The following is a 14,174-nucleotide window of genomic DNA, read 5'->3' on the forward strand; positions in this document are numbered from 1 at the left end:
ATAAACACAGACATGACTCACTTTAGGACTTTTGGAAAACTATTCACTATGAACTAGTTGCTTATTAATATGCGTACTACTAGCATATTGGCTGTTTATCAGTGTTTATAAAGCATATTGTAAAATAAAAATAGGGAGAAAATCACCTTTAAAGTTGTCCAAATTAAGTTCTTAGCAATGCATATTACTAATAAAAAAAAGTTTTGATATATTTACAGCAGAGAAATTTACAAAATATCTTCATGGAGCAGAATCTTAAATATCTTAATAATTGGTGGCATAAAGGAAAAATTGATCATTTTGATCCATACAATGTATTTTTGGCTAAAAATATACCTGTGATACTTAAGACTTACTTAAGGTTTTGTGGAGTCACATTTGTAATGTTTTTTTTTTTTCGAAATAGTTTTTTCTTCATCTTATACATCCTAATATGTCATAGACTCAGAGATAATTAAGAGGTTTTATATGAAACACAGATACAAGAAAGAGAGTTTCTAAATGTCAACACAGAGTATTTTGCAGTGTATTTTGTGAACTTATGTCTGTTTTTTTATGTGAGTGTGAACGTGGTGGGGTTTTATATGTGCGTGTGGTCTGTAAAGTCTGTAAAGTGAACTGAAAGTGAATGATGTCAGATCTGTTTCTTTCATCAAGACTGAATAATTAACAAGCCAACGGCTCTGTGCGCCAAAGCCACCAGAATGCATCTCCCTCTCTTTCTCTCTCTCTGTCTCTCTCTCTCTCTCTCTGGCTCTCATGCACACTTGGTTTTGTCTCCATCATTTTCTCACCTACTCTTCTTCTAGCCTTTCTCTCAGTCTCTCTCTCTCTGCCATCGTTCTTCTACACCCCCTCCAAATGGTGTGTGAGACGTAGCGTCTCTCGAGCCCTGATCTCTTAGATGAGAGAGAGAGAGTGAGGGAGCTGCTGCAAGCATGAGGAGAGAGGGAGCAACGCTCTCACGGACGGAGCGCTAGCGCCGATTGCTCATCCTCCGTACGGTTTTCTTCATCCGTTTGGGAATGCATCTGTCCTCCTTCTCTTCTGTTTCTCCATCCATCCATCTCTCCTTCGCTCTAAGTGGTGCAGGGTGCAAAGGGGCCGTGATACATGGCAACCAGGTTAGTCTTGACAGACTGAATATTTCAGCCGTTTGTGTTGTTCTATGCAGGTTCTGCATTGGTTATGTTGTGTTTGAGCATGGAGGCGACATAATCGGTGCCTCATTATTTAACAGGTTCATACCGACGCGCTCTCATCTAAGCCTCTTAATGCAGATTGGATTCTTTCTGTCGCTTGTCTGCCTGTCTCTCTCTCTCTCTGTCTGACAGTGTGTCATTCTAACGTGAGGAGGAGTGTGTGTGACTGTGTGTTTTGATTCGGCAGCAGGAATTGGGTGCGGCACATGGTGTCTGTCACTCCCACACTGTGTGTCTGTCTGTCAACACAAACATCTGTTTACAACAGATCACTATATTTCACCTCAAAATGTGGTTTTACATACAGTATATTAGCATCTGTCTATCTATCTGTCTATCTATCTATCTGATGGTTGCTGGAACATCAGAACTCTGTTGCAAGTCTGTATCGCTCACTCAAAACATTTAATTCATGCTTCAGATCCTAGTTATTGTGTCAGTGACTTGTCCAATGCCACCAAAATAAGGTGGTTTTGTCCTCATCTGAGGCACACTGATCAAAATATTTAGATGTTTTTTTCTCCATGGAAATATTTGTTATATGCAAATTTCATTTAATCTTATATGCAAGTTTCATTTTGTTACATGCAATTTAATTTCATATTTGTTTTATGCCATTAATTATTTTGTTGTTGTTGCTGTTGTTGTTGACAAACTGCTTTCTGTAGTACGCAAGAATCTCAGTTCTGTGTATCACACTGAGCATCTTAAATACATATTTCAACAGTACAGCACACAAAAAGAAAATGAATATTTTTATTTATACAGTACATTTACTTTTGTGAAAGGGTTACATATAAACTGTAAATTCACCATTGCTTATTCATTTTTACACACTATACTACACTCTACTACACATATTCCTATTTCTACATCCACAACAAGCAACTGTGAATGTTCAGTTTACATGTAACAGATAAATGTACTGCACAAATATAAATGTATTTATACAGCATTGCTGTAGCTGTTGCTGTTTAGGGTTGTGATATTCCTACTTGTTCAAAAATGCTAGTGATTTTGCTGTGCAAAAACTCCACAAAACCAGTCATAATGGTCACATTTTTGAAATTGAGATTCATACATAATCTGAAAGCTGAATAAACAAGCTTTCCATTGATGTATGGTTTGTTAAGATAGGACAATATTATATAATATGCTAGAGAAAAAATCAAAATATTGAGAAAATCGCATATTACTAATCAAAAATTAAGTTTTGATATATTTACGGTAGGTATATTTACAAAATATCTTTATTGAACATGATCTTTACTTAATATTCTAATGATTTTTGGCATAAAAGAAAAATTGATCATTTTGACCAATACGATGCATTGTTGGCTATTGCTACTTGAGACTTTGTTTTGTGGTCCAGGGTCACATATATGCTTTCAAAATTGGTTGCCTGGCAAATTGTGAATCCCATTTTATTACAATGGCAAGTAGGGTTGCAAAGGAGTGGAAAATTTTCAGTATATTTCCAGGAAACTTTCCAAAAGTTTCTGAAAATTTACAAAGGTTTTCTGAAATTTTGCAAAAAAAAACAAAAATAATAAAATAAATAAAATCCTGGAAAGTTTACCAGAAACTTTCCACCCCTTTGCAAACCCTAATGGCAAACCATCTGCCAACTTAGCCGACATTGCAACCATTCCAAAGATATTTACATAATATACACACAGAGTCTAACAGATTTTAATAACTGAATGGATAATTTTGCATGTGTTGGCTTACACGATGAAAGAATGTTTAGAAGTTTTGAAGAGTTTGACAATTTCAGTGAGAATCAGCATATCAATTTCGATCAGCAAGACATGCATTTAGTTACTGTGCAAATTGTGGACAGTTATACTTACAGTACTCATTTGCACACCTGTGCCAAAACACATGCATTTTGCTTAAATCAATAAGAAATTCAAATCTCATGTGAACAAGAAACTAATTGGTCAGACATATGAACTTAAAACAAAGAGATAACTGAGCCAAAGTTATTCTGAAAAAACTGTAAAGTAGGGTACAACGGGGCTAAAGGCACCCCCGGGGTAAAAGGCGCCTATTATTTTCCTCTAAACTGCTAGTCTTTTTCTAAACATGGCAGAAAAACGTGTCATAGCACTTTCCAAAACATCCACTTTTCAACATACACATGCAAAATTGTCTGATCCTTGATGTGATCGCGGGCAGCAGCACAAAGTCAATTCTGTGCTTACTTGATCTAATATTTGATGTTTTAAAAATGTTGTAGATTTAAGTAGCAAATGAGAATTGCTCAAATTATTCAATATATCTTGAGACAAAGGTCTTCTTAATGATTTTCTGTTTTGTTTAAGATGTGTTTGTTAATTAAAACAGTAGATTTTAAATAACGAAAGAATATGTAAAAGTATGGCATTCAGGGTAAAAAGCGCCCCTGCAGTTGGAACTAAAAGGCACAACAATTAACATAATTAATAGTAGGCTGACTTTTCCATTTGTTGACATGACATTGTTAGATTCAGATGGTAAATATCATAAATTATGTTGGGTGTCCATCTTAGAGATAATCACCATGTTTAGAATGAAACTATCATATTTAAAAACATGCTATTAATCATATCATACAATGAAATATCAATTGTTGTTACTACTTGTAAAACTGCTTGTGCTACTAATATATGTTTTATATTAATATATTTTAATGAGAGTATATTTATCACATATAGCAAAAAATAATTATTTTATCAAAATAAGCAGAAAATAGTACAAACTTTGCTAAAGTGATTGTTTTGAACAAGTATTAACTTTGACATTATAAAAAAAAAACACATTATTTTAGCTAAAATATTTGTATCAATACTGTGTGCTTTTTACCCCATGTTGGTGAACATACATTTATGAGATTTTTTAAAAAAAATAAACAATTTGTATGATTTATTTTCACACAAAATATGTTGCTCCATAAATGTTCAGTACAAACTTATGTATTTTTCTGCAATCATATACTTTGGGCGTAGTGAAAAGCACACATTTTTTTAATCCATTGTACCCTACTAATATGTAAAATTTCAGGGTAAATAAGATATAAATATGTACATTTTGGCTTTTGTACCTCAGTGCACCACCAAAGTGACAGCATCGTAGTTTTTTCTATAAGTGGTGTGTTCTTGTTAGTATGTTTTTATTTGTTTGTTATGATAAAAAATAGTTGTTCTGTCTGTATTTTCACTTGTATATTAGCAGCAGGTGTTGTTTACATTTCCATGCTGAGGCAGACAGACAGACAGACAGGTTGAGTGTCAGAGGTCTGATCTGTGTCTTTGTTAAACCTGAGCGAGTGTGTTTGAGAGTAAGAGCACACCGGCTCACTCCAATCCATGTGAAATCTGGCAGACTTGTTTTCCAGTTAAAATATAGAAACATTAAAAAATGCTTGTTTTTAAAAAATATATAATTTTTGTACCCTGTTGGCATAAGAAAATGTTATTGTTTTAAACTTTTTCCTAGATGTATGCTCAAAACAGAAAAAAAATCATGTTTGCTAATCGGGTAAGAAAGCTGTTTTGTGTAAAGTGAAGCCCGACTGCTTTTCCTCTCTCAGCAGACTATTAGAAAGATTGGTGTGTGTGTATGTGTGTGTGTGTTTGTTTGTGTGTAAGAGGGGTCCTGGCAGTCGGTCATTATTCACGCTCAGCCAGTACTGCAGTGAAAACAGAGCCTTCCGGAACGGCCCACAGTCCTTCCCATGGCAAACTGGACACGGCCATTCTTGTTTGGACCCGTGACAGTTCAGAGAAAGGCCAGAGACGTTTTGGGGTCCTTTGACAATAAAGCGACAGTAAGATCATTCATTTTCAGGAGTGCCGGTTTTATATATATATATATATATATTTTTTTTTTTTTTTTTTTCTGAAATAAGTGTATGGTTTAATTTTATTTTTCTTTCTTTTTTTTTGTTAACTTCTAAATATGGCTGTTTATTTGTACTTATAAAGCACATATTATAGCACATGTGCCTGCTGGTCACATTTCAGATCCCTTAAATCTACCCAATACCTAAACTTAACAACTACCTCACTAAATATTAATAAGTGGCAAATTAAGTGTTTATTGAGAAAAAAAAACGAAAAAAAAACAGGGATGAACTGATGTATCGGCAGATTTTTAATAAATTTAAAGCCGTCGACATATTGGAAAAAGCTGATGCCAATAGTTTATTTATAGCTTAGTAATATACTATCTTTATAGTTTACATAATAAATAATATTTTAAACTCAAAATACATTGCAAATATGGAAACATTTGGATTCGTGCAAAATGAGAGAGGTAGGTTTCAGTTTCGCTTTTAAATTAATTTGTTTTGGCTTGACATTTAAATTTAGCCTAAATAAGTTTTTGAGGTTTTGTTGTGGAGAAAAAGGAACTAAATAGCCTAATTGTGTTTTTTTTAATTTTTGTTGTTATTTTGCATTATTTACTGGTATTTTAGCCTACATTATTTCATCGGATGCAAAGTTCACTTTTATATGTTGTTTGTACATTAATGTGTGTTGGCAGTGTATGTACAAATCTACCCTATAATTATAAAAATCCATGCAGTGATTTTTAATGAATCTGTAAAACTAATATCCTCTTTTTCAAATCGAGCTATTTTTAAATGCCTGTCGGTGTGGCCGCGCCCACGATAGTTGATTGACATGAGCGTCTTGCCTCAGACCCGCCTTACATCAGCTGTAACAGTCAGACCTCCACTGTTTCAATGCCTGAGCAGGGATGTAAATTAGACAAGAATATCTCTGATTGAGCGATTGAGGTGTTGTGTTGCTGGATGTAATAATGAACATAGTGGTTGTTATTTACTTCCGCCATCTAAGCCCATGAAGTTACAGTGGATTGGGTTTGTTTGTGAAGGCAATGCGCCTCCCAATCTACATATATCCATCTATGTTCACGCAAATCATTCATGATCCAGCTTCACCTACAGCAGAAGTGAGTATAAGGGTTTTTTTTATGAATCTCTGCAGTCATCTTTCCTAATAACGTGCTAGTTAGCAAGTTTAGCAGCTAAACGCGGCTATGCGGCTAAAGTAAACAGACTCGTCACTCCACAGAGAGAAGAGAGGGGTGGGCAAGCAGAGCATATTAACATTTAAAGCAACCTCGACCAGAACAGGATGATTTTGCAGAGCTCATTTTGACAAGGTAAAAAGGGTGTTGTTTTACACTACCATTGAGAATTTTTAACCAAAGTATATTATAGACTTTTATATTAAGACCATAAAGAATCATATCAACTTATGTAAAATGGGCATCCGATGACCCCTTTAGCGTAATAATAAAATGCAACGTTTCCTCTCAAAACGCTTATAGGAGTGTTTTTTTTTTAATCCATGCTGCAAACATTTTTAAATATTATGAAGAAATACTTTAATGTCTCTAAAGTGTTGACAGTTTTTTCTTTCATTTAATACATTTGGTCAAAATCTAGAAAAGACGATACTATATTGGCTATGACTAAGTGCAAGGCTACCAGATCAACACCCTCTTCATGTTTTTTTTTTTTTTTTTTTTTTACCTTTTGACTAAAGAAAAACACAGTAATTTTATTATTTTTATTATTAATAATAATAATAATAATAATAATAATAATAATGTTATTATTAGTTTTTTTTTTTCTTTCTAGGAATACAGGAACAGTTCTGAACCAATCTATTATTTATTTGTTTATTTATTTATTTATTCGTTCTTACGCCCTGCTTTGCAATTGACCAATATCAGTATTGGTATCAGCCAATAGTTTTTTGTTAAAATTGGTATCATATCGGCCAAAAAAAAAAAAAAAAACTTTTGGTGCGTCCCTAAAAAACATATTTTTTCTAGGTACATTTCGGAAAATTATAGTATACTGTAGAATATTATAGTATGTATATATATAGTATATCAAAATAAAAATAGAGGAAAAAAGTTTTATTTTAGTAACAATGATCTTTTGCTAAACATTTGTAAGATGAATGATTGAATGAATCAATCAATCAATTAATCAATCAATCAATCAATAAACAAATGCATGAATGAATGAATAAATAGAAATGTCTTTGTTGACTAGTGTTAAGTTGTATAAAGGGAGCTGAGAGTGTGTTCTGTTATATTTAGCACCACACTCTGAATATTGCAAAACAGCCTTGTTACCATAGCAACATTAACACAGCAGAACTGTCATGTCATGCTCATACAAACATGCACATCACACATCGCGATGTTGTGCACCTGTGAGTATGATTGTGTTTGGATGTTAAATTGAATGCTCTGATTGGTTCTCTTTGATAACATCATGAAAGCACATTTGCTCTGCTGCACGCCTGCGTTTGTTATCTAACATTCCACCATCTCTCTCCCTCTCTCTGTCTTTCCTCTTCCCTGTGGAGTCCAACCACTTCCAAACTTGGCCAGTCCTGCGCTGACTGTTTCCATGGAAACATATTCACTCATGGCAGGGCAACAGCAAAAGGAAAAAAGCTGGCGCTGAGAGTGTGTGTGCGCCATTCCCATTATTTAGGATGGTCGGCCCTTTTCCGCTTGACTGCATCTCACACAAACAAAAATTCATCCTTGTTCACACATTTACCTTTTAATGTGGCATGGAACGATTGGAAGTATTTATTTGAAATCTGATTGGTGAATAAATTCAAAGAAGAAAGTGTGAAGTGTGAAGACTAAAAAAAATGTTAAATATTTAGAAAGTTTACTTTTAGCGTTAGAAAAAAAAATCAAAATATTGAGAAAATCACCTTTAAAGTCCAAATGAAGTTCTTAGCAACGCATATTACTAATCAAAAATTAAGTTTTATTTTATGATCTTTACTTAATATCCTAATGATTTTTGGCATAAAAGAAAAATCTGTACTTTTGACCTATACGTATTGTTGGTAATTGCTACAAATATGCCTGTGCGACTTATGACTGGTTTTGTGGTCCAGGGTCACATTTATGGTAAACCAAAATATACTTTAAAGTATTTGCTATTAAAATATGTATGTCATTTAAATATATTTGTAATTGCGATTTGAATGATGACTTTGCAGTTTAGTACATTAAAGTTCTTTAAACACTTTATTTTTACAAAGTGCACTTATTTATCAGTATACTTAAAGGAGAAGACCACTTCCAGAACAGCAGTTTACAAATAATTTACTCACCCCCTTGTCATCCAAGATGTTCATGACTTTCTTCAGTCGTAAAAAACAATATGTTTTTTGAGGAAAACATTTCAGCATTTTTTTTTCTTTCATTTAATGGACTACTATGGTGCCCTGATTTTGCAGTTTGAATGCGGCTTCAAACGATCCCAAAAGTGGTTGTAAACAATCCCAGCTAAGGAAGAAGGATCTTATCTAGCATAATGATCGGTTATTTGAATAAAAATAATACAATTTATATACTTTTTAATGCCAAACGCTCATCTTGTCTTACTCTGCCTGGATTGTTTTTTTTCTAGTTCATGACAGTTAGGGTATGTCGAAAAACTCCCATCTCATGTTCTCCCTCAACTTAAAAATCGTCCTACATCACTGTTTTACCTTTTTTGTTAAGGTGTTTGATCTACTTTGCATGTTCACTTTGCAAAGACTGGGGCGGTACTTCTGCAGATGTAGGATAATTTTGAAAATACGATTGGAGTTTTTCGACATACCTTAACTGTCTTGAGCCAGAATACACAGAGTTCAGGAAGAGCAAGACAAGATGAGCATTTGTGATTAAAAAGTATTTAAATAGTATTTTTTTAATGAAAAAATGATCATTTCGCTAGATAAGACCCTTCTTCCTCAACTGGGATCATTTATAACCGCATTTGGGATAGTTTGAAGCCGCATTTAAACTGTATTTTGGAAGTTCAAAATCGGGGCACCATAGCAGTCCATTATATGGAGAAAAATTTCCCTCAAAAAACATAATTTCTTTACGACTGACGAAAGAAAGACATGAACATCTTGGATGACAAGGGATGAAAAAGTACATTATATGTGAATCTTTGTTTTGGAAGTGGACTTCTCCTTTAAGCATGTTAAGAAACATCTCATATTTTACTCAAAACATGTTTTGAAATTGTATTCTACCTCTCAAGGTTGGCATGTAAAATCAACAAAAGCAGTGATTTTCTGTTGTCCACTAGATTGCTAGACTGATGCCATGATTAGCATGTGTCTTTAGCAGTGCACCTGACAGGCCACAGCGGGTGGCTATCTGTGCTAATCACTGTGATCAGTCCACACACACACACACACACTCAAGGCCTTACTGAAACTGTAGAATAGTGTAGTGACCTCGTTTAACAGTTGTGATTGGCTGGTAGTGATGTAAGACGTTACATAAGAGCCTATAATGTGACCAGGTTGCTCCCGTTGGAAACTGGAGAGAGTCGAGCATCCACAGAGACAAGTCAGCATGCAGTTTGGTTACATATTCATGTAAGAGTGTAGTGTGTGCGTACATGTGGAATTGTGTTTGTGGTAATTTAGTTAATTTAGGTAATTGTGATTTTAATTGTGTGTGTGTGTTAATTTGGTTAATTCAGGTATTTTTTTTTTTTTTTTTTAAGAAATGAAATGTTTAGATGCAGGCCACTCCTGCAACAATGAGGTTGTTATGATTTTGATACTTTTTGGCTTGCTTATTCATTGTTTATTATGTGTGTTAGAGTCTGTCTTTGGTGGACCTCTTTAGGTTAGTAGCATTTATAAGGTGGATTTAAGTTGGTCAGTGGTTATTGGTGTTTGAAGTGGGTTTATTTTGGGCTGTGTGTATTGTGGGCTGTGGTGTGTGCTTAAATGGTTTTGTTCAAATATAATATGTAATTTATATAATACAAAATTGATTTAATAATTTATAACATTATACGTCTAAAAATAATATATTAAAATTTTAATATTTTTATTAATTGTCATTGTTTTATTTAAGATTAGTACTGTTCAAACAATTAATTGCAATTAATCACATCCAAAAAAACATTTTTGTTTGTATAATGTATGTGTGTGTACTGTGTATATTTATTATGTATATACAGTATAAAGACACACACATACAGTATATATTGTGAAAATATGTACATATATTTACATCTATTTGAATACATTTTCAGTGTTGTTATCATTTTCTAAAACTACAAATGAAACATTAAAAAAAAGAAACATTTCCAGTAATTTAAGTAAAATAAACATTAAATGAAATGCAAAAAAAAAAAGCTAGTTGCCAAGGGAACATTTCTCATTTTTGTATAGTTTTACCCCTTAACTCTCACCCCATAGATGTGAAAGTGCACTATCCAAACTTTGTTGTATAAATCATGAACAAATACATTTTGTAATATGATTTTGAAATCCCATTTCCATGGTAATGCAATGTCTGATTTTAAAATTGTTTTCACAGGATGAATTTTGAGGTTTTAAGCTTTTAAATGATTTCTGATGATTTCTAAAATGTGATTGGGAAAAGGGCAACGAAAAAGACTTTTTGTGACAAAGGTCAGAACGATGCAGTTATGATTTAGATTTCTGAGGTGCACTCTTGTCATAAATTAATCTATTACTGTTCCTACATACTTTGTGACAAAAAACAGTGGTAAATCTATTTAGGAGTCTTAGACCTTTCCAACGATATACAGTTGGTCAGGATTACATTAGGATTTATTTGTAATATAGTAAAGTAAACCTAGGCGTCCCAGTGAGGGGACAGGTGAGTTAAAAGGTTAACTTGAACTAATAAAATAATTAAAGCTAAATAAACTAAACTGAAAACTACAACTTTATAGACCAAACTTATAAACTAAAACTATATAAACATATTCATAAAAAAATTAAAAAGACAAGAACACAGCTAATTTACAAAAAAAACATTTCATTAAAACTAAACCTGAAAATATAAAAATAAATTGTATTGCAAAATATTAACAAAAACTATAATAGTAGATCAGTGATACTTAACTGAACACTGATTTGATTAATTTAGACTGATGTGTTTCGTATAAATTTCATTCCATTTTTCACAAATGTATTACTGTTAATAAGAAAGATGGTACTTGCACTAATAAGTGAAATGAGTGAAAACAGCAATGTTTTCTTTTGCACTAAGTGTAAATAGTAGTTAAATGCTATTTTTACTTATTGCAAATAGTGTCAGATACTATTTGCACATCAGTAGTACATTATAAAACAGTATTCAATAATAACAAAATCAGTGTATATATTTATTAAAACCTAAGATGTTCATGCTGTTTTCATTTCGTTTGAATGTCGTTTAGATGCTCCAAACACTTGTAAATGCAGTTTCATTCAAGCATAATTTGTGACCTAAATATTTTAAAGAAATTAAATGACAGGAGATTTAATTTGTCGCTTTTTGAGAAACTGGAAAAGTGGTCTTCATCTGTCTGTCTCTCATCTCTCCAGCACTGCCAGTAACTCTAACCGGAGCTCCCCTGCCTGCTCTCCGGTTCTGCGGAAGCGCTGTCGATCTCCCATTCTGCAGAACGTCGAGACAGACACCATGGTGGAGAAAGGCTCAGAGCAGTCCGACACCTCCAAATCCCCCTCCACCCCTGAGCAGCTGGTCACTCGCACCTTCTCAGGCCAGTCCACACGCAGCGGAGGCAAGAACTCCAAGGTATGTCCTTTTCATTCAGCCCCACCTATTGGGTTCCTCACCATAATGGTTCTTTACCAACACTAGTCATTCTACAGCATCTCCTCCGCTGGGAAACCTGCTATGATGCACTTAAATATGTGGAGCGGCCTTGATCCTATGTCCCACTTTGCCCCATGTGTCCAACCTATTGACTCTGATTTTTGCAAGTAATCTCTCCCATGCAGGTGTATTATAATACTGTAAAATATGATTTATTACATATATTTTTTTCGCATTGAAATTCTGTTGTTTAAACAGGTCTATCTCATGCTCAAGCACAATACAGACAGTAAAACAAACCTTCTCATCTTCCACCAAATCACTCCTGTGTTATATGAACATATGAAGTCAGGAAAGGGTGAAGCAGCAGCACAATGAATCAGTGTAAACATCTACAATCAAGACCAAACAGAGTTTCACTCTCAAATATAATTACAAAACTTCAAATAAGGCTTATTCTCAGGAAACAGTGCCATTTATAATTTATGAAAATATAATGACAGAAAAATGCCTTATAAAATTAAGTCTGCTGAATACTTATTTTAAAGTACTTAGGTAGTAGCATTGTAACAGAAAACACATAATTTTTTTTCTTCTTTTTTTGTGTCTTTGAAAGAAGTCTATTCTGCTCACCAAGGCTGCATTTATTTGATCAAAAATACAGTAAAAACTGTAAAAATGTGAAATATTTTTACTTTTTAAAACAACTGTTTTTATTCCTGTGATTAAAGTTGTATTTTCAGCATCATTGTTCCAGTCTTCAGTGTCACATGATCCTTCAGAAATCAATTTAATGCTGATTTTCTGCTCAAGAAACATTTCTTATCAACGTTTTTTTAAGGATTAATTGAATAGAAAGTTTAAAGGAACAGCATTTATTTGAAATAATTACAATTATTATAAAACACCTTTTTAATGCATGGGAGTGTAATTACACTAATTAAAAAATAAATGAATACTTAAAATTTAAACCTAAATAAATTATTTTTTAAATATTATTTAGGCTACAAACGTAAAACAGTACAATCTATCAAATTATGCAAGTTAAATAAGCATTGTCCAGTTATATTTTTCTGGTAGATTTTGTGACTACACCATCTTTTCCCATCTTTCTTTATTGGCAGACATTCAAAAGTAGTGGTGTATTCTGCTGTGATATTCAGATAGCTTTATTCAGGTTTTATAGACCTTCTTGATGGGAACATACACGGCAGCATCAAATGGCATAATTTCCTGAGAATATCCCAAAGATATCTGTCTCGTTTTTATCATTTATTAATTTTCAGTACAAACAAGAATCAAGTCAAACAGCTGATGATTTGTTCATGTAGCTTTCAGTGTCTATAAAACAACTCAAAAATCACATTCACATGTGAAAATGAATGAATGAATGCATGAATGAATGGACGGGTGTCAGTAAACAAGTAATCGAATGAATGGAGGGATGCCGTTATGTGCAATTATTTCTAAATTCAGTGCACTGAGTGCAGAGTAGCTCACGTCATCATTCTGTCTGTCTGTTTCATTTCAGCTGTTATAGTCGCTTGTTCTGCCTGTTTCCTTTCATTTTTCTCACTCACTGTACTGTTTTTTTCTAGAGTTTGATACTTTTGCTGATGTCATATAAAATGTCGTTGATCTAAACTTGACTATCATGTTCTTCTCGCTGTTTGTGGTTGTTCTGATTTGTGTTCCGTTTTCTGATTTCTGTTTTTCTCCTCGATGCATGCTAGTCTCACAAGCGACTTTCCAAAGTAAGCATTTCTCTCTTCTGTTCTGTATTCACTCAGTCTTTCACCCTACATGTCTGTATTCCTCCTCCAGTAGTTGTTCTGTTGTCTGTTTCAGTCTTATTGATTTGTCTTGTCTGACTCTGTTTGTGTGAATGCAAGTGTGTGTCCAAGTGTTTGTTTAAACACATACATGCACAGACTCCTTTCTCTCCATCCGCTTTCTTGTTAGCAGACATATTTGTCACTTTTGATTCTGGATAATAGTTTGATCGTATATTTTGTAACAAATTGTCATCAGATTTATTGCACATTAACATAAGCATTTGTCATATACATTATGATACTCTCTATGCGAAACCCTTGTTTTATATTAAAACAACAAAAAAGACTTTGTATTGTAGCACGGAGGTTGCTAATAAACACATTTATTTAGCAACCACAATTACAAACACTATAGTCGAGGTTCACTTTGGATTTATTATAGACATTGGTATTGAGGAGATGTGTGCACAGATTTAGTCGCAAAAGTTTGCCAGGTTAGGAAAATTTTGTCACACCTAAGCAGAAAATGTATCCATTTAGGAGAAAA

At 33.5% G+C, this 14,174-nt stretch overlaps 1 protein-coding gene across 1 annotated transcript in view; it reads left to right on the top strand.

Moving 5' to 3' along the window:
* Positions 1-14,174, top strand: part of gramd1bb (GRAM domain containing 1Bb) — a 155,026-nt gene that overhangs the window by 107,718 nt on the left and 33,134 nt on the right. The window contains 2 exon segments of the mRNA XM_051134595.1: positions 11,618-11,831; positions 13,586-13,606. Coding sequence (XP_050990552.1) covers positions 11,618-11,831; positions 13,586-13,606 — 235 coding nt within the window.

Source organism: Labeo rohita, chromosome 18, assembly GCF_022985175.1.
Source record: "Labeo rohita strain BAU-BD-2019 chromosome 18, IGBB_LRoh.1.0, whole genome shotgun sequence".
Taxonomy (NCBI): Eukaryota; Metazoa; Chordata; class Actinopteri; order Cypriniformes; family Cyprinidae; genus Labeo; species Labeo rohita.